A 24619-nucleotide genomic window follows, 5' to 3' on the forward strand; every position below is an offset into this window, starting at 1 on the left:
ATTGGATGGTTGCGATTCTTTGGGTTGCAGAATTTCAAATGAATGATACTGTTGCAGCCTGGTAGCTTCTCAAAATGAAGCAAGGCCGTTGCTCGCCTTGATCATCTGGGAGTGGGTGACAATTGTTGCTCACCGACATTTTGGAGATATTGAAATCAATGTTATAGATATAAATTGTTATGAGGGAGGAACGCGTTTTGATGTCTTTTACTATTCGGCTAGTGCTTTAATTAACAAATTGTTACCCATTTACTTGAGAATTTAAAGTTTTTTCTACTTACAAGCTCCTGTCATTTTAGAACCAACTTATTTATTTAAATTTAACATAATCATGATACATGAAAAACGAATTATCTTGTCAAATAAAATATATGAGTTTGAAACTTGCTGTAACTTTAATTTTGAGAGAAGAACTTGAAATTCGTGTGGGTATGTTTTTTCCTTTTATTTAAGGTAGCTTCCTCCCATTTCATCATAACAGAAGTGTATGTAATATTAAAAAAAAAAAGTAATTTTTTTCGGTAGGAATTTCTAATTTTTTTTTTTTTAAATTCTGGCATTTCAGATTGTAACATTTCCTTCGTGTTGATAATCTGTAGTCCGCGTTTAATATAAATCGACGTGGATTTTTCCACTTGTCGTGACTATGAAGCTCCTTCCCGGATAAACTACAACTCGCTGTAAAGCCCGCCACGTGTACATTAGGATTAAAATAATATCCAGTGGACGTTAAAAGCCAGTTATTGCCCAAACGTTTGCATTTCCACCACAAAACTAAAACTCTGGATTAAAGTCTTTTCCCTCTAAATTCTAAATTTCTCTCTGCATCTCAAATAGTTATAATATAAATTCACGGGTCTATAATGTGTGCTCACTTCTTCTCCTCTTGCTTAATTTAGCTGTTCAATATAAGCAAGCGGCACAAGCACAACACTTGGTTTATTGAAAGGGAGAAAAAAAAAAAAATCTTAACATAGAATAAAAGTCAAATGCCCTTTTGATTTGTTGTTTTTCTTTATTTTAGTTTCTTTAGTTGAGCTACTATGTTGGAAAGCTTAGCTTGTTATCATCACAGCCCTAAGGTAACCGTTCTTGTTCTGTTATTACTGCTAGTTGTTACCCTTTTCTTAGTGATCAGTATACATGTTCAATAATAAATAATAATGGTTTCTTGAATTTTGTTAATGTTTTTTTATTTAAACTTATATATCCATTGGAAAACACAGTGTTGTATCTTAACTTCGTGAGCGAGACAGTAATTGAGGTTGTTATGATTAATTCCAGTGTTAATGTGTGTTTGAAGTAGTAGCCTTCTTCTGTCACATTTTATGAAAATTTGTCATCAATTAATCCCAGATTGTCTTGATAAATTGCAGGTATATGACATCTTTGGACAAACTAGCTTGATCAGAGCGTACGGTCACGATTCTTATGGCGTGCTATATTTGTGCAAGCAGAAAATTCATGTGCAATCCCATGTTGAAAATTACAAGGTTTATCATCGCTCTTTTGCCTTCATAAATAGTTTTGAGGGAAGGAAACTGTTAGCGCCCTCAATATCTGGTTGGAGATGTTTATCTTTCTCCAACAATAATAGACCGCAGACCCGCTGGGAAGGATTCCGGACATATGCTGCAGCTGAAGTTGCTGGTGCCGTTGATGTCATTAATGATTTAGGATTGGATACTTTGACATTTTTAGCTGTGACTGTCATTGTTGTTCCTGTATTCAAGATTGCTAGAGCTAGCCCTGTAAGAATATCACTCACATTTCAATTATTTTCTCATTTCTGTATTTCCTGCCACCTTGGGATTCTTTTTTAAGATTGTGATTGATATCTCAACAATGGTGTTCCTGAATGATAATAAGAATTCTTTGTCGTTCTCAGATACTTGGTTTCTTTTTTGCTGGAATTGTTCTCAATCAGCTTGGCATCATCAGAAACCTTACAGATGTTAAAGTTCTGTCTGAATGGGGAATTCTTTTCTTGGTAAGCACAATTGCTAATTCCGTTAGTGCCACTTATGTTTTGTTCTTCTGCTGGGTTGCTTATCAATCTAATGAGCTAAAATTTATTATTCAATCATTATTGGTGATGTCTCTCATATTGTTACTGGTGTTCCTTTCAGCTGTTTGAGATGGGCTTGGAGCTTTCACTTGCACGCCTGAAGGCCCTTGCAAAATTTGCCTTTGGAATGGGATTGACCCAGGTTTGATTTTAACTATTAAACTGTGATCCAAAAGTTAATAGGCTTTAAAATCTTGTGGATAACACAGTGCACAAAATTTAAGCTGTTTGGCATGATCCTGCACCAACAAGCTGGATGAATTTGTGACAATATCTTAAGAAGTGTTTGCATGTTATTAAATTGCACTTTCACAACTTGGAGGTTAATTTCCATATCTATGTTTGAAAAGCAAACTCAAATGTTTAGCTTTGCTGTCAGAGTTAAGATTATGTTGGTGAGAGGGGGAACTCTCATAGCAGACTGTGAATTTATATCCTTTTCTGACCTTTCATTTTCCTTATTTGTGGAAGGTTGTGTTATCCACTCTTGCTTTCACAGCATTTGAACTTCCTCCTAATGGAGCTGTGGGAACAAGAATCTTGGAGTTTCTTTTCCACTCAAGGTCGGATTTGGTGAGAACACACTTCTATTCATGTTAAAAGTGGTCACATGCATTTTTTTTTCTTTATTCGGTCCCGTATTTGGACTGTGATTTCAGTCTAGTATCTCTTATCCCCTGTTTTTTATATGAATTTTAATCCTCTTAATATTGTTAAACAGCATGGTGAGTGGGCATTCTATTGTGCTTTCATATTTATCCACATATATCCATATTTTTTCTGTTGAAAATTATTGATGAGCCATGCTTTTGTGGGAAGATTATAAATAACTCTGTTTTTAAAGGAGAAACAATGTTAGAGACTGCCTTGGGCCGTTCCTTGGAACAATAATCTATGAAACTTAAGGAGCATGGAATATAAATAATGCCTATTGGGTGAAGCAATGAACGTACTTTCTAATGGATTTATATTAGTCAGCCGCTGGAAATTTTTATATTAGCAAAGTGGTCACAGTAAATTTTTGATTTGTAATTTTCATCGTTCTTTAATCTAACTTTCCAAAAATTCGTTGATTTATGAATCTTGATCCTGATGAATGCTTCTCAAGTCAAAATTAGGAATTATTTACCATTTGAGTGTTTCCAACTGTAGCTTGATATTGAAATATTGTGATGATATTCTTCTTGTGTTTGTTTGTACAAATTGTAATAATTTTTCTCAGGTCAACATCAGAAGCATTGATGAAGCTGTAGTCATTGGTGCTGCTTTATCTTTGTCATCTTCAGCTTTTGTTCTGCAGGTATCCAAATTGCTAATATCTATAAATGATTTTGTAGATCCTACAATAAGCTTTTCTCAAATTGCTATTTAGTGAATTATGAGATTTCCGGGAACTGTATTGGATAGAGCATTGTGGAGCTTATCATGCATGATGTATGTATAGCTTCTTGCAGAGAAAGGCGAGCTCCCAACAAGATTTGGCTCAGCAACTTTGGGAATCCTGCTGCTACAGGTTATATTTATTGCTTTTGCTTTAGCAATTCTTTATAAAATTTCTATTATTTCCTTTGAGGGACTCTCATATGACATCAATAACCCTTTTGGACTTGTGCTGCTCGATATGTGCAGGACATAGCGGTCGTCCCTCTCTTAGTCATACTGCCAGTGTTAGAGAGCCAGGTAAGCGAGAGGTTTTTCTTTCCTAGGAAAAAGCTAAATCTCTATCAAAGATGGACTGGAACATCTCTTAAATGATGAAATGGCTTTTGAATAAAATGCCAATGATAATTTCTGATGTCCTTAAATAACCAAAACTAATTGTTAACTTTGAATATCCATGATAATTTCTTATATGTGTTCTTTTCTTTATCTCTTACGCTCAGTTTATTAACTTTGTGAACTGAGACTATTAGCTGGCATCTTTTCTGTTTTCTTACTCTTTCCCTATTTTCTGTTCTTACTTTCTACTTTTCCCTTCTAGCTGAGACACTTATTACTTTCTCCCCTGATATGTACATGCTTTCATTTTCTTAGTAATTGCTTCATTCATTGTTTCTTTCTATTTTTAAAATAGCAGTACTTTTATGGTTCCAGATCTGGTTTGCACTATGATTCCATTGAGTTAAAATATATATATATATATTAGTCTAAACCATATATACCTCGCAATAATATTTAAGGGAATTGTTCTCACTAACTTTGGTACTATATATTGAACTGGGAATAGCTTTTTATCTAATGAAGGTGATGTAAATCAAGTGTTAAATAAGGGTTCGAGGTGCTTCTGGAAGAAACTTTGGTCACCGGGGGAGCTGTTTTTCTCTCTCCTTTTTTTCCCCTCATGCATTGGTTTTTCAACTTTTTCACAGAATTTAGCAGAAGGGAGTGTCTGGCCAATGCTTGTTAAAGAAAGTTTGAAGGCATTAGCTGGATTAGGTCTACTTTCTCTTGGAGGAAAATATCTTCTTCGGCGAGTTTTTGAGGTGGCAATTTGCTTTCTAGTGAAACTCTTTATTTTCAATTTTTCTGAAGCTATGCTGAACTTATGAAATTTAGGTTGTTGCAGAAGCAAGGAGCTCAGAAGCTTTTGTTGCACTTTGCCTTCTAACTGTTGCAGGGACATCACTTCTTACCCAGAAACTGGGCTTCAGTGACACGGTTTTAACTCTACTCTATGTTGGAAAACATTTTTGGCTGATAGTTCCCAGTCCACATTATAACAGAATTTGATTTCATTGAGCAGCTTGGAGCATTTTTGGCGGGGGCGATATTAGCAGAAACAAATTTCCGGACTCAGATTGAAGCTGATATAAGACCATTTAGAGGCTTACTTCTAGGATTATTTTTTGTGACTACTGGGAGTTCTATTGATATTGAGGTACTTGAAAATTATGTGAAGTTATGTTTCCTTGGATCTATATTTCAATGAAGCATATGGCTTTGTTTTTTCAATTTGATACGCGTTAATACTTCTGAAATAGCATATTCACTAATAATTCTTGTCTGCATTTCTTCCATTATTCTTCTTTTCCTGTGCAGCTTCTTTTCCGAGAGTGGCCAAATGTACTTGCGCTCCTGGCAGGTTTAATCATCATCAAGACACTGATCATATCAGCAATAGGTCCCCGTGTAGGCCTCACTCTGCAAGAAAGTGTGAGAATAGGATTGCTTCTATCTCAAGGAGGCGAGTTTGCCTTCGTAGTATTTTCTCTAGCTAACAGGTCAGTCATAAATTCCACCATTTTGCTTCGATAAGGCAGTTTAACATACAAGATTTGCCTCTGGTCATAAAATCTCATTCCTTGTCGGAAACAGGCTGGGGGTGCTACCACTTGAGCTTAACAAGCTGCTCATAATTGTTGTTGTACTGTCAATGGCTCTGACTCCATTGCTTAATGAAATTGGAAGATGGGCTGCTGATTTCATTGATGACAAGTTTGCCTCAGAGGATGTATGTTCTTACATTAAGATTCACTTTGCAGTTTAATTAGAAATGATGTTTGAATTAAGTTTTTGTGCCATGGGTGTTTATACAGTGTATCTCCATCCGGTTTCAACTTTCTCAATTTGATTATTTGCATTTTTGTGACTTTCAAGTAGAGTGCTAAATGAATGTTACAATAAATGTTGATGAAATTGTAAAAATTGTTTTCAATAACTCTGATCATATCTAGTTCATTGGTTTCATTTCATAAATAGATGTTTTTGGAATCTTGGCACTTCTGTTGTCAAAGTACATGTGCATCTGTCATACTTGACACACAAGCATACATACTCAATATGTATTTTTTTTAAATTTATTTCTTCTGAATTAGTATTGTTGATATATATTTACATACGAATTTTTCTCAGAAAGTTGAAGAGATGGTGAACTATGAGGGTAGTGAGCCTGTTGTTATTGTTGGATTTGGACAAATGGGCCAGGTATGTTAGTCAAAAAGTTACTTTGCAGTGAGAACTATCATTTTCTTTAAGCTGAAAATTTTGTTGTCTTGTGCTCTTATTTTGTGCATGCAGGTCCTCGCGAATTTGTTGTCTGCCCCACTGGCTTCTGGATCAGATGGCAATACTGTTGGATGGCCTTTTGTGGCTTTTGATCTGAATCCTTCCGTAGTCAAGGTCAGGAAGAGTTGTATGTTTCAACTATTGTATTTCAATTTTGGCATTTTTATTTATAGAATTCTAATTTTATGTAAAATGTTAATATGATCAACAAGGGTCTGATGTCAGAAGAAGAGAGTATATGCCATCTTTTATCGTACAAATATGTTCTTTAGTTATTTTTCACATCTTTACTTCCATCGTATGATTCAGTGTCAGTTAGTAGTTTATTCAAAGTGATGACACTAACATTTATTCACCATTGCATTTTCAGGAATCTAGAAAACTGGGGTTTCCCATTCTGTATGGGGATGCGTCACGTCCAGCAGTTTTGCTGTCTGCTGGCATCACTTCTCCAAAAGCTGTCATGATCATGTACACGGATAAGAAGAGGACAATTGAGGCAGTTCAAAGGCTTCGGCTTGCTTTCCCAGCAGTAAGGCTTTCTTTCCTTTGTGTGTATGTGTGTGTGTTTGTGTGTTTTGCATGTGTCAGTGAGTCTGTAATTTGGACAATCAATTACAGTATCATGTCTTTATGAGCAATGCTGCAAGTAATGAAAATTAACATGAAAATGAAACTACGCCATAGTTCATTTCTTCATAAGTCATATGACATGAATGATATGAAGTATGTCCTTATATTGGTTTATGTAAAATAAATTTTATCTTTTTATTTATTTTAAATTTGTGCATCTTTTATTTCCTGGTTGGTGTTAGTAATCTAAGGTTAATAATATTAATCTCATCAGATTCCCATTTATGCTCGAGCTCAAGACATGATGCATCTTTTGGATTTGAAGAAAGCAGGAGCTACAGATGCCATTCTGGAAAACGCAGAGGTATTAAAAGATCATAATAATTACTTTCTTCATATTTGTCTTATAGCCAGCTTTTCTCCCCATTTGGCTAGGTCACCCTGACCAGGTATACCTTTCTATGCATGCAGACAAGTTTACAACTTGGCTCTAAGCTTTTGAAAGGGTTCGGTGTCATGTCCGATGATGTCACTTTTCTGCGTCAGCTTGTTCGAAACTCCATGGAGATACAGGCTCAAGAAGTGCTTAGTCAAAAAGATGATCAAGAATTTGATATTATGAAGCCATTGCAGGTACATGCTTGTCCATATTAAGATTTCCAACTATTTTGATTGATCATTCACCAGAGAAACTTAGAGACTCCTCCAATGCATGCAAGAGATTTGTCTATATTAGTAATTTTCCATTCTACATGCATAGAACTAGAGTCTAGAACTTCCTAATTTGCAGTAGTTTCCTGCTGAAGCATTTGTTGTGTTTTCTGGTGACTTGATAGACAGTTAAATTTTGCTGAATGAATTACCGGTTTTGCTTTTAAGGTAAGAGTAGCAGATATAGTTGAGACTGAAAAAACAATCCCATCAACCTCAAATGATGATAAGTTATCTAGAGAGGACAACACAGATACTGCTGGTGAAGATGCGAAAGGTGTACTATACTGTGAACTAAATGGAACGAACAATTTTCTGGATCAAACTAAAGGTGCTGGGGAAATGAATACGGTAAATCCATCAATGCCTTTGATAACAACCACCGAGGAATCTTGAGAAGAGAAGTGATCGAAGTTATCGTGTATTCTTAAACATTTTGCTCCCTGCAGCAAAGCCATTCAAAAATTTGTTTGACTATAGCACATAGCTTGGATAGAAGATACCTAAAGTTTATGCAACCGCTGCATGGACTGGTCTCTTTTTTAACAACAGCATAGACATTCAAATAGTATTGATTCTTTTTTAGCCGCACGCCAATAAACATTATTGTATTTCCTGTAAACAGTTGATTGATGTAACAGGGTTTCTGGCTTTTTAATCTTTATTTTAAATTTGCATATTCATTTGTGAAGTTGTAGAAGCAAGAAGCTCTTCATTTGATTTAGAAGTTTTGTTAGAATTGTGATGATGTCAGCCGCTGCTGCAATTTTTTTTTTTCTGTTAAAAGAAATTTTGTTAACATAATCTCTGGGGGTGGATGTGGGAGTGTTCAGAGAAAGAAAATGACATTAAAGGAAGGAAAGGCAATGTCAGATTTCAGAAGCCAAGCAGTCGCAGTGTGCGTATTCGCAAAATTCTATTGGATTATTGCCTCATAAACTAAATATTACTAAAACGACTCGGTTTGACTTTGATAAAATTATCCTAAAACGTTACATCAATTTGGGGGGTAAATGTGTGTGAGGATTTCATAAATGTCGTAGTTTAATGAGGGTAGAATGGGCATTTTACAAGTAAGAATCCCGATTACAATAGGAATCCTATATGTTGAAAACTGCCTTGGCCTCCTTGCGCAAGGAATCCGTATTACTACAGGATTTCATAACACCTCCTCTAGTCTGTATATATAGGCTGGCCAGGTTAAGAAATGTGGCCTTCCTTTGTTTGTGTACAAAAAATACAATGACGTCGAACTCCAGCCTCGGATGGTCTTCAATTTGCAGCTATGGATGTTTCTTCGGAAAATCTCAACCTTCAGTTGCACACAGAGTACTGGAAAGCAAAGCCAAAAGGCTGCAGCTTATGAATTCGAGTAGAGCACCGAACAGAACCGATCATAATCATATGCTTGTTGTTCGCAGGCCAAAAGCACATGAACTTAAGGCCTCCAGGGATTACTCTTCCATATTACTTTCCGTTTTTGATGGTGTAACAAAGAAGCCGAAGCCATTGGATGAATGTCAGCGGAAGAGTTGTGAACTTGGAAGGACAAAGCTGCCGATGCCAAGAAACAAGGTTCCTGATCAGCACATTAAAATGCCGCCAAAGCTCGTTAAGTCTACCGTGATTCCAAGATCTGATCAGGCTTCTTGTTCAACATCTTTGATTGCCAAAACCATAAAGCGGAAATCAGAAGAGAAAATTGATGATTCTGTGCAACTGAAGAAGGAAAAAGTGACCCAAAACAGGCTAACATCTTCTGATCACGTGCATAAAGCGGCAGCTTCTTTGTCAAAACAGGGGAAGCAACTTCAAGAACCCACTAAAGCTGAGGCAAAGGCGAATGTGAATCGTGTGGTGCCTCGCAAAGTACTCCAGCCTTCTTCGCAGAACAAGAACAAGGAGCTAAATGAGGCGGCTACTAAAGCTGCTCCCTCGTCAAAACTGAATAGGCCTCCTCCGACAAAGCAACACATGGGACCGAAGCAAAAGCCGGCTGACAAGGCAAAATCTTTTTCATCAACTCATGAAGTTGACACGTCATACATCTCCTCTTTGTGTCAAAATTTATTCAGGCGTAATCATCATAAGAAGGAAGTGCATCGTGATGATGATGATGACTGCATGGTTTCCAGTTTCAGTGAGATCCTGAAAGAAGAGAGAAGAAGTGAAAAACTCGCAAGGAAAGAGGATCAAATAGAGCTGTTACGGCTTCAACGCGAGGAGAGGGACGAGAAGCTTAGAGGACAAGCAAAGAAGCAGCAGAAGCTACAGTAGAATTTATTGAGACCTACCCGTCCAAATTTTTTTTTTTTTCTGAATCTTGTTCATTTTCACCACGATGGCTTTAGAAGTCACATACGGCTCTGAAATCATATGTATATACAAATTTCATTAATTACATTTATCGTATGAACAAACAAGTTACTTATAAGTCTTTCTCATACATATTGGTCTCGGAAGAATACTTAATATTTAATTAGGTGATTTAAAGAATTAATCCACAAAAAAATAACGAAATAAAACAAATTCAGAAGGTTATGATTCTAAATAAAAAAAAAAGAAATAATAAAATGGTGAAATAGAGAAGAAAAACCAATTATTTATTCTTTTTTTTTTCATGCGTTGTGTGTGTTGAAAGTTGGAAACACTGAAAGCTTAATATTTTTTGTTATAAATTGAGGATAAAAATCTCATCAGTTTTGCGCGTGATAATATAGACTTGTAAATAACATATGTCAACACTAATAAGATTTTGTGGAAAAAAAATAAAATTATTTGTTTTAATTTTACATAAATCATAGCAATCAAGAAAAATTAATAATTACAAGTTTCCAAATTCATTCTGGTGGAAACTTGTAAAACAAATCATTAATATTCTTTAACCGCGTTAAGGACGTAAATTGAAAAAAAGAAAAAAGAAAAAGCGATTATGGTTTATGGAGGAGTAAAGTGTTGCATTCTCAGAACAGTTTTTATCTAAAGGCATTGTAATTTGTAAATACACGCTTTCTTTATTTCCAAGTAACTTACTTCATAACATCACTCACTGGACACTCTATAAGCGCCAAAACTCTGCCTCTTTAATAATTCTTGCTCAATTTTCTGTTCTCTCACCTTCACGCATCGATCATTCACTGTGGTTTTTCAGTGAGCATTTTTTCATAACTCTTTTTACGTCTGGGTTTTAAGAATTTTTTTTTTTCAATTAGGTTTTTGTACTGGGTTGAGTTTTGTAATGTGCTAGTATTAGAGTTTCTTGAAGCGTTGAAGTGTTTTCTTCACTTCCAGAAAGCACTAAAGCAGTTTTGGTATTTGACTACTGTCTCAGTTGTATTTTGATAATCAAAAAGGCATCTCAACTTCTTTATTGATTCAGAAAGAGTTACCTTTTCTGAGGATAAAAATGCCCATCAAGTGATTCTTCAAGAAAGTCGCTTTAATTTTTCCTTTTTTTTTCAGTTTTATTTGAAACTCGAATCATGAAAGCACTTCAAATTCTTTTCTAATTTGAATATTGTTAGCTTTTTAAAATAATTAAGAATACCCATTCGGTGATTCTTCAGGAAAAACATTTTTGAGGTACTTTTTATAATAATCCCTGACAATGTCATTCAAAGATTTCATTAGTTCATGCTTTTCGTTAACTAGAGATTTGCTCTTCAAGTTTGTTCAATTTGCCGTTTACTGCTTGCATTTTGTTTTTTTGCATGTTGTTTTATTCAATTATTTAAGTATAAAGGTTTCTTGATTTCCAGGTTTTAAGGAATTGGAAAAGTAGTGATTTTGAATTGAATTTGGTGGGAGATTAAACACTGGCAAATGGCGGCTATGAGTGCAACTGTTGTGGATGTAAAGCTTGAAAGAAAGGAGTCGCAATTCCTGGAATTCAGGAAGCAATTGAAAGAACATTTTCGAGAGGAATTGAGAAAGGAATCGGGTTCTCTTTGCAGAAGTACCCGGGAAAAGAAGAAACTGCCTTATGACAAGTGAGTGATTAAGGTTTCTTTTCTAATTTCTATCCATTATCTGATGTTAGGTTCGCTTGAGTCTGTTACCAAATGTGACGTGACATTAAACACGTCTGTTACCAATCTCAGCCTTCTATTGCACAAAGATTACTACAAAGCAAAGGAACATTAGAGGTTCAGCAATCAGCAGCATTAAGGCTTACGAATTCGACAGCAGCTTCAAAAGCCAAGCCTGTCGTGCTTATTCGGAGACCAAAACCTCATGAACTCTAGGTCTCCCGGGATTACTCTTCTATACTTTCTGATGGTACAGAATATATCACTTCTCTATCTGGTGTGCAAAGTGCTTTCTCAAGCTCTATAACAAAGAAGCATTTGGATGAAACAAAAGGGAGTTGTGAACCGGAAAGGAAAAAGCTGATGCTAAACCAACTTCATTCTTCAAGAGATAAGGTCCCTGATAAGCAGAAAACTGCCCAGTCAAAGTCCGAAGCTTGCAATGCGGAACTGATGCCAAAGCTGGTTAAGTTTACTACAAAATATCGCACTCCTGATGGGCAGAAAGCTTCGTCTTCAAGGTCTTTGATTGCCAGAAAGCAGAAATCAAAAGAGAAAATTGATTGGGTGGAACTTAAGAAGGCAAAACGGATGCCAAACAAGCTGCAATCTTCTTTGAAAGTTCAGGCTCCTGATATGCATAATGCTTCAATTTCAAGGACTCTATCTGTAACCATCCGACAACCAGAGCAGGGGAAGGAACTTCATGCACCTAACAAGGCAAATGCAATGCCGAGCAAACGCCAGTCTTCTTCACAGCACAAGACTCTTTCAAAGCAACAGGTCCACCCCCCGTCATTTATTCAGAGACATGCTACATTTATGCTTCTATTTCTTTTCCGTTACATTTAATTATGCATTTCCAGGTTCTGATTATTTCTAATCTCCAGATTAAACCGCCAACGCAAGAGCCTTGTTATGGCGACGAAGTTGACATGTCATACATTTCCTCCTTGTGCCAAAATTTATTCAGGTATGATTTCATTCCCTTTGGTTTTGAACTCATTTTTCCACTTTCTGTGAACAAGTTAGTTCTGTCATCTATGGCTTCATTTCATTCAAATCATAGCTATATGATTTGAATGAAACGAATTGAATTATACTATTATCCTATTGGATCACACTCATGTAATGAATTGAATTATAATTTTCTCCAGGCGTAGCCACGCAAAGCAAGTACTTGACGATCATGATCTCAATGGTGACTGCAGAGTTTCCAGTCTCAGTGACATCCTAAGAGAAGAGAGAAAAAGGTAAAGAGGGTCGCTCAAAACAACTGTAAATGGTTACTATTATATATAATATTTGGCACTTTCCAGCCTTAATTGATAATGTCAAAAATAATTTTGCTTCTTTCACAGTCTCTCTATGAATCATTTATGTGCGCATTTGGATTCTAATTCAACGTTTGTATCTCTTGACAGTGCAAAACTTGCAAGGAAGGAGGATCAAATTGAACAATTACGAGAAGAGACAGAGGAGAAGCTTAGAAGACAAGGAAAGAAGCAGAAGCTAAACCAGAACTGAGACAATTTCAAAATTTTCCTGCAAGCAGATTGTTCCTGAAGCTCTCACTCGTCTGCCTTTTTGAAAAGTGTATATACATTACCATCACAACTGCTGGTATATATATAGAAGCACTGCATCATGTAAGTAACATGGTTGGTATCATTAATAGAAATGTTAATCACTTTTATTTTACAGTGATGATGTTACTTAAGAAGATGTGTAAAGCGACATTTGAAAAGTGCAATAAAAGAATTGTTTTTTTTTTATTATTACATGATACTATTGTTTAAACTACAACTCATATTATATGAGACTATAACTAATATTTACAAATCAGATTATTACTGGGACCAACTTACATCAATACTAATAGAACTCTGCCCAGATTTTTAACCCTCATAAATATTCGAGAAATATCTACTCCTCACTCTTGAGTAAGAAAAAAGATTATCTTTATTCAATTTTAATTAAGGAAAGAAATACCCTTACCGTATATTTATGAGGGTTCAAACTGCTCTGCTCTCCACACCCTGACAACTCGGCCCAAGGCCGAGTGGCCAAAAGAATTGTTATTATACACTAGTAATGAAATGTTTTTGTTATCGACGTACGCAGACTTGTATTCAGTTTGTCAAAAATACCCATATTGACTTCCAAGTTCAGTGATTAGCGAGAGCCAACAATATTGCTTCTCTTAGGCAAGGCAAGAGCCAGATAGTGAAACGTGATGATCATAGATTGATGATCACTCCAAGTACAAACAAAATGATAGCAATATTTTTAACAGTAGTAAAATATTATCTTCGAAAATAAGATTAGGATAAACAGTTCAAGGGGCATATTCAATTTAATTGAACTGAACTGAAACGTTATCCGAAATATGAAATCTAAACGTAATCTAATCATTGATATCCTCTTAAGAAAAAAAAAGAAAAATTCTAATTTTATGATCATAAATATCTTTTTGTAATTCACGTGTCGCAATCAGACGATGGAAGCAGTTGGAGATACAATTACAATTAGATGTATACGATTGATAATCTAAGTACAGGACGTTGGTAAAATATAGGACTACGGTTGCGGTACAGAATCTCAACTTATTTTACGGGACTACGCATAAAATTCCAAAAGATGATTTTGTCAAAAAGCGCTTTTACCACCCGCAGAAAGTAACCTATAAAAAAGCTGAAGGCGTTGGGTGGTTTCTTCAACCATCAGTCTTCATATCAACCACCGTTCAAGTATCATAACAATAAGCGTATTAAGTAAGCTTTTTGTAATGGCGAAAAAGGAAGCGAAAGAAGAGGAAAAAGCTGCTGCGTCTTTAGCGGAACCAAGAACAAACCCATCCGTGGAGGACACAGGGATGGTGAGAAACTCACTCACATTATCACCTCCAAAGCCATCATGGTTCACACCCGGAAGGTACCTTTTTTCTTTTTTTGGGCGTTAATGGTGGTTTTGAGTTTTCGTGTTTGGTGCTTGTTTGGCTGCTGAGAAAATGTGGGAAGAAAAATTGAGGGAATGAGAGAGAAAGAAAACGGGAAGGTTGGTTCCTCGTGACTTTTTGTTTCGGTAGTTTTTTTTTGGGTTTCCGGGGGAATTGGGTTTGTTTCAGTTAAATGAAGTTTAATTTAGTTGAGTTATAAGTGAACAGCAGAAGTGGAATACTTCGCATTCAGTTGAATTCAACTAGAATTTGTTTGAATTCCAATCTAATGATTAGTTGCATTGTGTTATAAGCCAAGTTGTTTACAACCCAAGGCAAGATTGGCCTGATTATTCTAACAATGACCCTTTAAAGGGGGAGACATATACAGTAGCAGCACAATGGCTGTTGCTTCCGTTTTGGGGTATAAGAAGAAGGGTTACATGTTGTGTGACTGTGGAGTCGATTGTGTTGTTGTTTCTAAGTGTTGCTAATTAATTGAGACACTGGGCTAGGACATGAAAGATTCGGTTCTTTCTTGGGGTTTGTAAGTTATAACTGACTTTGCCATTCTTCTCAGGCTTCTAGTTATTTTCTGTTTCATCAACTTGTTGAATTATGTGGATCGAGGAACAATTGCAAGCAATGGTGTGAATGGAAGCCCCAAAAATTGCTCTGCAAATGGTACTTGCACTCCTGGTACCGGAATACAGTAAGATTTACTTGGTATTTTCATTTGAATTTGTAGAGTTAATCTGCATTTTATAGTGCATGACTGCCTTATATGTCCTCCTTCAACTAGTCAACTCAAGCTCAGCTATCTGTACATGTGCGCTACATTCGCATGTCTCAGATCTTACTGGAATATGCAATTTTTTTAACCAATGTTTGGTTTACTGCGACTTACAGGGGGGATTTTGACTTAAACAACTTTCAGGATGGTGTTCTGTCATCTGCTTTTATGGTTGGACTTCTTGTGGCTTCTCCAATCTTTGCTTCCTTAGCAAGAAGGTAATGACATTTATAAGGTGCATTGTTGTCAACCCGTATTCCCAAGTGAGAGGCATTGTTGTCATATGTTCTTGTATCTTGATGTGGGCTCTAGTGTAATCATGTAGCGAATCTTAGTCCTAGAGTGAATATAGTTTGCCAGGTTCATAAGAATTGGAATGATAACTTTTTGGGATTTTTTCTCAGCTTTTGAAGTATTTTCCAAATGTTGAATTCTGATTTACTATTACGGTTTTTTGGTTGAATCCTTATATGCTCATGAAACTTTGCAGTGTAAATCCATTTAGACTCATTGGAGTTGGATTAACAGTTTGGACACTTGCTGTAGTTGGCTGTGGTTTTTCATTTAGTTTCTGGATGATTGCAATCTGCCGGATGTAAGCTATTAACGTATCCATTTTCCTTTCTTCTTGTTATTACCGAGGAGCAGTTTTAAAATATTCACTAGATCTTTTATTGATTGTCTTCAGGTTGGTTGGAGTAGGTGAGGCTTCATTTATAAGTCTCGCAGCACCATTTATTGATGATAACGCTCCAGTTGCAAAGGTTTTTTTTCCCCGTGAAATTTACCAATGAAACAGTAGCTGTTTATGTTTAACTTCAGGGGGTTAATTTTGAATAAAATTTAATTATGGATGAAGTCATGTAATCTTCATCAAGAACTTCTATTTTAGTAACTTTTTTATTTTTATAGGAACTTAACAACATTGTATTATTTCATCCATAGTTTTCTGCTAGATGAAGGGCAGATTGCCATTCATCTAAATATGGACTAAGCACAAATGCTTTTCTAGCTCAATTGTTCACTCTTCATAGGGGTGAAAAAAGCACTCTCTTGGGTTATTTCATCATATCTTTCTCTAAAATCAGTCACATAAGATTTTAGATTTTGGACTTTAGAACTAACATGCTGTAGACTTGGTCCTCTGATTACAATGCAAAATGTGCGGAGTTCCCAAGTTTCTAAAACTTTAGAGTTATGATATTGTAGTCAACTACAAATATACGTTGTGAAAATTACTTGTTTACATGAAGAGCCATGGCCAATCCTTAGTTTTCTCTACTTCTGCTCTTGGTGTATGCTCTGGCCTGTTAGATTTTATATTGTTCCCTATACCTGCAACACATGACTTGGAGCAGACTGTAGGAGTGATTGAAGTTTGTTCATGCTTTGCAAAGGAGTATTCTATAGGAGTGAGAGAGAATCCAAACTTCTACTGAAGGGAGTCTTCTTTATATTATTTTACATTTTCAATTTCCTTTTGGTGTGGCAAGTTGAGTTACCCATCTTAGTTTCAAATTTGAAGAATATAAGCCCATCTTAGAAGTGATGCATTTGGAAGGAGTGAACAAAAAAGTTTCTGTTTAGTGTATCTTTGGATTTCTAATTTCTCTTGTCGATGTGATAAACTAATTCAAGATCTTTCAAAACTTAAGCCCTCTTCAAAATCTTAATGGCTTCTCATTCTGATATAATATCAATTTCTGCATTCATTTTTGACAATCAGAGTGGTCGTTTTCTATTTACTTTCTTCATCTGTATAACCTGTGTCTTATGCCCTGCATTTGCTTCAGAAAACTGCGTGGCTTGGAGTATTTTACATGTGTTTACCCTCTGGTTATGCGATCGGCTATGTTTATGGTGGCTGGGTAAGTTTTTTATTTTTCTTTTCTTTGTTCAAGTATGATTAATACAGTTCTTCTCAAACATTCTAAACAACTTTAGCTTTTCTTACAACTCTCCAGGTGATCATTTTGTAGCATTTTGTATCGTTCATATTTTCTGTTGATCATCATTTGTTCTTGTTGCCCTTTCAGAATGCTTTTTCTTGTCTTTATAAGGATTAAAATACAATCATCTTCCCCATTTTTTTTCCTTAATAGGTTGGTCATTATAACTGGCGCTATGCATTCTGGGGTGAGGCAATACTGATGTTTCCATTTGCTGTCCTAGGTTTTGTAATGAAGCCTTTGCAGCTGAAAGGTGCATGTTTTTTACATTCAGATTTTTCTTGATCTGGCAGGCATCTTCCAGCTATTTCTAAATAATTTCTGGATACAGGTTTTGCTCCTGCAGAATCAAAAAAGGCATTCACAGATATAGAGATAGCTTTTCCAGAAGCCCAAGGTGACACTCATTGCAGTAGTGAAGAATGACAGTTAAATATAATTTGCAGATTAGCTTCTTTTATCTCAACTAGAAGCCGTAGGTTTATGATGGGTTGATTAGTTTTTTGATGCCTTACAAATATCTCATTGTAGAAAATTGGTGTACAGTGAAATAGTGTATTTGTTAGTTTTCTGAGTTTATGATGATGCAGATAGGGGAGAACGGGATGACAAAAACCTCAATAAAGATTCAAGATCCAGGTGAGGCTATAAACCTTGAATTGCGTGATTTTTATAGTCTATGATTGCATTTCCAAGTATTTGTTTGTATTGACTTGAGTTTCATGGCAGAAGTTCTACCATGATACAGTATTAAGTGTGGAACTGTCCTTAATCATTGGGTTTTGTAGAAAGATAAAAATTCGAAACAACTAACCCAACATCTTCTTGTTGATCTAATTGTTGACTTTAATAAGTTTTTGTGATCTGAATTATATAATCACTCCATGTAATTCTAGATTCGATAACATTTGATATATTTGTACTTAGAAAATGTTGATTATATTTTGCTGCATGTTCCAGGTTTAAAGCTACATCGAATAATGTGAATCAGTTCGTAAGATTCTTTAAAGACATGAAAGTGCTTTTGAGGGATAAGGTTTTCGTTGTCAACGTTCTAGGTACTTTTTTTCAGTCTTCTTTTCATAAGATTCTTTAGGTGGCTTATTTTCGCATTCTGTTATATGGATTCTCTCAGAAAAATCAGTTACTGATAGCAAGTTGCAGATAGAACTTTTTTGCTCACAAATTTCATTTTGGGTTATCCAGGATGTACTAATCTCCATAGCTGTATTGCTCTACTATGTCACTGCATGTAAAATATTTTGAGAATATAGGTGGCTGTTTGCAGGTTATATAGCATACAATTTCGTCATAGGGGCATACTCGTATTGGGGGCCTAAAGCTGGTAAAAACATTTATAACATGGTAAGCTTTTTACCTTTCATGTGACATCAAAGCTTTCATATCATTTAAAATATGAATGTTCTGTTATGATCTCAAATGTTTGCATATATTGATTGAGTTTTTAATTGAACTAAAGCTCCATAGCACCTGATCTTTTGCAGAACAATGCAGATATGATCTTTGGAGGAATTACTGTTGTGTGTGGCGTACTCGGTACACTAGCAGGAGGTTTTGTTCTGGATTTCATAGATTCGACAATCTGTAATGCTTTTAAGGTAAATGCTCAAGCATTTAAAATTTTTCCTTCTTCATATACTTCTTTGTCAATTACTTCATGCATTATATTTTTCCCGGTTGGGCAGTTGGTCATATGGGAATAACAAAAACTGGTTCTTTTTTGCAGCTTCTTTCCACAGCAACATTTTTGGGGGCAGCATTTTGTTTCAGTGCTTTTTGTTTAAAGAGCATGTATGCTTTTCTTGCTCTTTTCGCCGTTGGTGAACTATTAGTCTTTGCCACTCAGGTGTATTTTTTTCTCCCAAGCTGAAAAACACTTGTCTTTACCAATATGAGCCTCTAGTTAATTTTGCTACTGCAGTTATTACATGCTTTTCATTCACTATGAAGAAAATACAATGCATTAATCTTATGAACAGTGAGATTATGTGTTCTGCTAGTATATAAGTTTTATTTTCAATGACTTCAAATGGCAATCTTGGATTGGAATTTCCCAAGCTTTGCCTTCCAAGAACTGAAACACTTAAAATTCATGTTATTGTAACTCTATTGATAAACAGTTGTCTCATTTGCAGGGTCCTGTAAATTTCATATGTCTCCACTGTGTTAAACCAAGTATCCGACCACTCTCTATGGCTATCTCGACTGTGAGCATTCATATCTTTGGAGACGTTCCTTCCTCACCACTTGTTGGGGTCCTTCAGGTTTGCGTTCATAGTCCTTGTCTTTACAGTTAACTGAAATTGGTATAGATGATGGTAGAATGTTGTGTTCCCATAAGAGTTTAAGTTTCTGAAGCTGTAAGATTTTCTATTCTTTGCATTGGTGCGTTTACATGTTTCAAATGTCTCTATGATGGATTAACTTTGCGGATGTTCATGGCAGGACCGAGTTAACAATTGGAGGGAGACTGCTCTTATTCTAACAGCTATTTTGTTTCCAGCGGCTGCAATTTGGTTTATTGGTAGGTGCTTGTTTGATACTTTCTTGCGTGGAACAATTTAACTCTCTCCCTGTTAGGTTGCAGAACTTTAATGACATTTTTTTTTTCTTACCTTGAAATCCAGTGGCCACGTAATCATTCTAACAGTTGTCTAACGTAACAGGAATATTTCTGCACAGTGTGGATAAATTTAGTGAAGATAATGAGGATAAAGTCAGCAGGATCGAAAGATCGAAGACAACTCCTTTGCTTGAAGATGAGAAAGCGGAAACAACACAAGCTTGTGCAGAACCATAAATTTTCTTAATAACTTTTTTGTTTTTGTTTCTTTTTTCCTTTTTGAGGCATTATTTCTTGAGTGTATAGGTTAGATGTTCTTTTCTTCTTAGGTTCTAATTTTACTTCTGATGTAAGTAATGTTTTATAGAAAAGAAAGTGCGAGACTCTGTTCTTGGAGCAATTTGCAGATCAATGTTTTAAAGAATAACAGTTACGGAAATTTGTACAAATAGCCCAAGTTACTCAATTTACAAAAGCACCTACTAAGCAAATTGGGTTGATTTTGTAACTCCCCTTTTAAGTGCCATGTCATTTGTCACTTCGATTAGAATTTAGATATTTTTCGTCTACTATAAACTCGATCAAAAAAAGAGTAAGGGATTAAGTCCGACACGTGTCAGACACGTGTCTAAAGCGAGTCTCCTCCTTCCCACAACTTAAACAACTGTGGTGGTAGTATTATGAAAACCAGGTTCCCTTGAGCCCACGGAGACTCCATTTGCCAAAGGCAGGATTCAATTCAAACGTGAGATAAGAAGTTTAAAGAACCATCACCATTAGGAAAAACCATTATAATCCATCAGCTATCTGTATATTTATATGCTAAAAACCAAAGGCAATCGGGCCCATAGATTCTTTTGCTTGTTTTGCAAAAGCTGTCTCTTTTCCCTTTATTTCAGATTATAAGCAGCAAACAACAACGTTCTCACTCCTCACTAGATCATTTTTATACGAAAAGCCTTCTTCTTTTCTTTTTCTTCCAAATCAGAACTAATCAATACGCTCTTGTTTTTGTTTTGTTTCAATGGCACCAACAGCAGCAATGTTAACATTGTGTTACCATAACAGTTACAAGCCTTCTTCTTCTTCATCGCCAACTTTTCCTTCTTGTTCGAGGCCACATGCTATAGCAGCAGCAGCAGCATCTTCTCTGGTGATTAAAGTTTCAGCAGCCAAATGGGTATCACAAGGCTATGCCATACTCAAAGGAAGAACTGAGGGCAAAGAATCATCTGCTGTTGTTGATCTGGATTCCTCTTCTTTTGCTCTGGAAAAGAGTTTTGAAGAAGCCCTTCAACTCAGTTGCTGGTGAAGTAGAAGCACCAAGCATCAGTGTTTTGAGTTTTCCCAATCATCATCAAATGTGTATACATAAGAAATCTGATCCTTTCTTTCTGTACATAACCATTAATCTTTTTTTCAGATACGTTAACCATTATCAAAGTCTCTCTTTTTTTCTTTTCTTTTTTTAAAATCAAATACCCTATTTGTTTTGTGCAAATATTAGGTGACAAATGCTGCTTTTGTTGGCAATTACTCCGAACTAGCATGTTTTACTATGTAAGACAGAATTATCCGAGCTACACCCCAAGTATTTTATTCCACGACGTGCCTGAAATTAAAGGATTCAAAATAATGTTCAAATCCGCAAAAAAATGGTTCTTCAATTTTGTTCATCACATGTAGTACATAATGCAAGCAGCTACATGATCAATAGACAATCCAAAACTCAACAATGGGAGAGAAGTAGCCGAGCTGCACCAACTCCGATGAGTAGCAGTTACAGAAGCACCAACTCCGATGAGTTGCAGTTATACAAGCGATAGCTCGCCAGCCTCAATCGACCTCTTTACAAGTTTAGCCCATGATTCGTTTGTCTCGGTGATCACCTTTAAAGCATAATCCTGTTTATCATGCACGTGGATCAAGATCAGAAGGTCGTCCAGACGTGTATATACTAATGATGATGGGAATAGAAGGTCAACCAGATTACAGGATTACCTTGTCTGCAGCCTTGTTGCCGAGACCAAACTTGTTGGCAGGCTTTCCGTCGGGGATCTTGTAGTCTCTAAACCAGTCCCTGATCGCCGTGAGAGTTCCCTGAAACAAGTTACCGGAATGACTTAAGATTGTTTGTAACTGCTATTGTTTGTAACTGCTATTATAATCACGTTTGCACAAACGAACAAAATGTCAACAGTTTGGCTATCAATCCATCATTCACTACTCCAACAAGAGCCAACATTCCAGTTCAGCCCACCCAATTTTGCATTCTTTCTATAGCTGATGTACTTGATATTTGCAGCTATTATTATCATTTTCATAATCACTTTCTTTTGCGACTCTTTTAGAATATTACTTACAGGAAAATGCTTCTCGACATCATCAACATCGTTTACAAGGGCAGCCTTTGGATCATCCAATGAAATTGCCACTATTTTCCAGTCAAGTTCACCTTCATCAATCATGGCTAAGGCACTCAAGGGCTTGACCCTAAGAATTTCACCAATCTTTCTCCTTCTTTCACCAATCTCAACAACATCAACTGAAAAATAAAGCAAGGGAGGAGGGTTATGAATAGGCATCTCAACTTAGGGTACAACAAGTAAAGGCAGAAGTGTGAATGTAAAGGCCAAAAGTTGAAACAGAAATGCAGTCAAATACCTGGATCATTATCCCCAAATGCCCCTTCAACTTCAGAGTTTGCAAAAGATGGATCTTCCCATGTTTGTGGAAACAATCCATAATTCCAATTTATGTTGTATCTAAGGGTCAAACACATGAGATTTGAAAACATGGTCAACTATTTAATACTCAAATAAACAAATTTACATGATCCAGTAAATGGACTGTTGGTTACAAGGAGAGAGAAGATACAACTGAACTTAAAACAGCACATTTCATTTCAAAAAGCCTGTGGAGTAGATTGTTTCACATTGATTAAAGCTACGAATAGGAGCTCCACACAGACTTCAGATAAGGCTTCATGATGTACAAAGTATTAATTATATTGATAGAAACCACTTGTGTGTTTAAAAGATTTTAAGAATGTGGAAAATTAATTGAACATCGCACAAGGAAACATACTGGGTGTATGAAACAAATAAGTCCAATGACTTGGCTACCCAGGAGGTACAAATTAGCCTAATACACAAGGTCACTTGGAAGCTAAATGAGTTTAAAGAGTTTTGAGACTGTGACAGAAAACTGTATACCCTATTTTTCAGTTCAAAATATGCCCACAACGGAGAAAAAATGGAGATGGATTTATGCTGTCAATTCAAACAGTGAAATCAGGATTTCGTTAAGATGAGTTGAAACATTTGAACAGTTTAACTGTAAAGATATGTTCTGATCAGGTGTAGCAAGCTAGCAATCTTAGAAGTAACACAAAAGCAGCTTTTGTTCAAGGAAATTAGAAATTCAATCACATTGACCAATGAGAACAAACTACATCCCACAAGAAATGAAATTAGAGAATCTTACGGGTAGTATCGAAGCTTCCCCTTCTTTATATCCTGTTTAATAGGGGTGTATAGCTCATCAGTAGCAACCTCCATCTTTGCACTTGATTCTTTGGGTATTTCAACAACAAAGTTGAAAACACCGTCACCCAATTGCAGCGGTATGTCATGCCAGGGAGAAACCTGCATGGCAAGGACATGTATGTTTTAGTAGGCACACAAAATGTAACTATTTGCTATAACTGTTAAAGAAATTCAATTCATAAGTTCATACATAAAACTCAATTGAAAATGAACATTCATCTGTTGTGAATCCAGAAAAGTTAAAAAATAATTCATAATAGCCGTCAAAGACAAATGCGTGGGTATCCAACTATCCAATGTTGTACCCTTATTCCCTCATAGACTTAGTTCCTGGAAACTTCCTATTTCTCAATATTCACCATTTTATTCACAAGATGTTTCAGATCCCAGTAGTTTTCCAGAATAGAATAAATTAATCACAGATTTCTTTCAATCATAATTGTGATATTTCATTATATGCCTGACCTCAATCAGCCACCAAATTCGACCAAAACTAGTCATGAAGCTCAGATTTTCAACCACATTTACTGTGTGTTCTATTTGCTCATTTTCAGAAATGAGAAGAAGTAAAATTAATCCAATTTCAATGAACTCAATCCACGACAGCTGCGAATTGGCAGATGAATAAGACCAAATTTCTTATAATCAAGTCGTTCAATCATTAAAAAAAATACAATTATCAAACCCAAAAACCCAATTATACTCGTCTTCCTCCTTTCCATCCAAATTTTAATCGCCCAAACAGAACCCAGAAGCAAAATTATATGTAAACTAACAATGACAATCAATTGGAATTTTCGAAGACAAATTTGCCCCAAATTAACATATATCCAAATGCAAAAGATTATCTCCTAAGAAATTAAAACTTGGCATCAACCTGTCAATAGATTCCCTTTTCTTTCACTCCCAACATTTTCCCAGCAGCCAAACATGGTATAAGAGAAACATTTCAAGCAACAACTACTCATTCCAACTATAGCCTAACTCTAAAACCTGTTGAATTCCAAGTTTTCCCATTGAATAGTTTTCTTTTCCCACATTTTCCGGCAACCCAAACACACAAAATAGAATTTTTTTTGCTAAATAAAAAAAAGAACCTTTTTGCCAGAATTGTTGACGAAAAAGACTCTGTAATCTAGAGTTTCAGGCTGGCCCTCCTCTGTGATTTGAACCTGAGGATTATAAATAGCCCTACATGAAAACAGCCTCTTTGACGGAAAAGCAACTCCTTTGGTACCAAAGCAAAGATTTGTGATGTGGGATTTGTGTTTCAGAGCAAAGGGTGTTTTGGACAGCAAGCAAGAAGTGGTTTGGCTTATCGCTTTTGCGGCTGCCATGGCTGCTGACTGGCGACTGTGAGTGGGAGTGAGTGAGAAAGTGGAATGAGTTTTGGAGATTTGACTGGGAAGTGTTTTAAGGCCA

The 24619-nt window shown here is 36.0% G+C and overlaps 4 protein-coding genes across 7 annotated transcripts; 3 read left to right on the top strand and 1 right to left on the bottom strand.

The window, feature by feature from the left end:
• Positions 1 to 759: 759 nt before the first annotated feature.
• Positions 760 to 8034, top strand: LOC18035445 (K(+) efflux antiporter 3, chloroplastic). 2 transcript variants are annotated; one of them, XM_024178735.1, is made up of 19 exons: positions 760 to 1082; positions 1377 to 1751; positions 1889 to 1990; positions 2130 to 2210; positions 2540 to 2641; positions 3291 to 3368; positions 3513 to 3581; positions 3698 to 3748; positions 4438 to 4551; positions 4625 to 4726; positions 4812 to 4946; positions 5108 to 5289; positions 5384 to 5519; positions 5921 to 5992; positions 6086 to 6187; positions 6444 to 6605; positions 6921 to 7010; positions 7082 to 7279; positions 7526 to 8034. In XM_024178735.1, the coding sequence occupies exons 1-19, from the start codon at positions 1044 to 1046 to the stop codon at positions 7751 to 7753; spliced, it is 2418 nt and encodes an 805-aa protein (XP_024034503.1). In that variant the 5' UTR covers positions 760 to 1043; the 3' UTR covers positions 7754 to 8034. The 2 variants fall into 2 exon arrangements, with proteins under 2 accessions (XP_024034503.1, XP_006422669.1); XM_006422606.2 differs by having other exon boundaries at positions 7118 to 7279.
• Positions 8035 to 8599: 565 nt separating this feature from the next.
• Positions 8600 to 9634, top strand: LOC18035023 (protein SPT2 homolog). Its single transcript, XM_006422608.2, has one exon. It carries the CDS (start codon positions 8600 to 8602, stop codon positions 9632 to 9634), a length of 1035 nt encoding a protein of 344 aa, XP_006422671.2.
• Positions 9635 to 13887: 4253 nt separating this feature from the next.
• On the top strand, positions 13888 to 20049 carry LOC18034326 (probable sphingolipid transporter spinster homolog 2). 2 transcript variants are annotated; one of them, XM_006422609.2, is made up of 16 exons: positions 13888 to 14319; positions 14904 to 15035; positions 15233 to 15334; positions 15607 to 15711; positions 15805 to 15880; positions 16910 to 16984; positions 17219 to 17318; positions 17397 to 17462; positions 17656 to 17704; positions 18026 to 18123; positions 18354 to 18430; positions 18571 to 18684; positions 18813 to 18932; positions 19222 to 19350; positions 19532 to 19610; positions 19753 to 20049. In XM_006422609.2, the coding sequence occupies exons 1-16, from the start codon at positions 14174 to 14176 to the stop codon at positions 19884 to 19886; spliced, it is 1602 nt and encodes a 533-aa protein (XP_006422672.1). In that variant the 5' UTR covers positions 13888 to 14173; the 3' UTR covers positions 19887 to 20049. The 2 variants fall into 2 exon arrangements, with proteins under 2 accessions (XP_006422672.1, XP_024035257.1); XM_024179489.1 differs by having other exon boundaries at positions 19714 to 19765.
• A 1161-nt stretch (positions 20050 to 21210) lies between these two features.
• On the bottom strand, positions 21211 to 24619 carry LOC18034268 (soluble inorganic pyrophosphatase 6, chloroplastic). 2 transcript variants are annotated; one of them, XM_024179379.1, is made up of 7 exons: positions 24295 to 24619; positions 23136 to 23296; positions 22314 to 22414; positions 22013 to 22194; positions 21651 to 21749; positions 21442 to 21553; positions 21211 to 21410 (listed from the first exon to the last, which is right to left on the bottom strand). In XM_024179379.1, the coding sequence occupies exons 1-6, from the start codon at positions 24532 to 24534 to the stop codon at positions 21461 to 21463; spliced, it is 876 nt and encodes a 291-aa protein (XP_024035147.1). In that variant the 5' UTR covers positions 24535 to 24619; the 3' UTR covers positions 21211 to 21410; positions 21442 to 21460. The 2 variants fall into 2 exon arrangements, with proteins under 2 accessions (XP_024035147.1, XP_006422673.1); XM_006422610.2 differs by having other exon boundaries at positions 21211 to 21553.

The sequence above is a fragment of the Citrus clementina genome, unplaced genomic scaffold (genome assembly GCF_000493195.1).
Source record: "Citrus clementina cultivar Clemenules unplaced genomic scaffold, Citrus_clementina_v1.0 scaffold_8, whole genome shotgun sequence".
Classification (NCBI taxonomy): domain Eukaryota; kingdom Viridiplantae; phylum Streptophyta; class Magnoliopsida; order Sapindales; family Rutaceae; genus Citrus; species Citrus x clementina.

Bases quoted from the DNA above. Each gene is read 5' to 3' on its own strand.
- LOC18035445 (XM_024178735.1), top strand. From the start codon at position 1,044: ATGTTGGAAAGCTTAGCTTGTTATCATCACAGCCCTAAG. The intron at 1,991-2,129 runs GTAAGCACAATT...TGTTCCTTTCAG, and splicing joins AATGGGGAATTCTTTTCTTG to CTGTTTGAGATGGGCTTGGA. The intron at 3,749-4,437 runs GTAAGCGAGAGG...ACTTTTTCACAG, and splicing joins TGCCAGTGTTAGAGAGCCAG to AATTTAGCAGAAGGGAGTGT.
- LOC18035023 (XM_006422608.2), top strand. From the start codon at position 8,600: ATGACGTCGAACTCCAGCCTCGGATGGTCTTCAATTTGCAGCTATGGA.
- LOC18034326 (XM_006422609.2), top strand. From the start codon at position 14,174: ATGGCGAAAAAGGAAGCGAAAGAAGAGGAAAAAGCTGCTGCGTCTTTA. The intron at 17,463-17,655 runs GTGACACTCATT...ATGATGATGCAG, and splicing joins AGCTTTTCCAGAAGCCCAAG to ATAGGGGAGAACGGGATGAC. The intron at 19,611-19,752 runs GTAGGTGCTTGT...CTAACGTAACAG, and splicing joins GGCTGCAATTTGGTTTATTG to GAATATTTCTGCACAGTGTG.
- LOC18034268 (XM_024179379.1), bottom strand. From the start codon at position 24,534: ATGGCAGCCGCAAAAGCGATAAGCCAAACCACTTCTTGCTTGCTGTCC. The intron at 22,415-23,135 runs GTAAGATTCTCT...TTTGACCCTTAG, and splicing joins GGGAAGCTTCGATACTACCC to ATACAACATAAATTGGAATT. The intron at 21,554-21,650 runs GTAATCCTGTAA...CATGATAAACAG, and splicing joins GCAACAAGGCTGCAGACAAG to GATTATGCTTTAAAGGTGAT.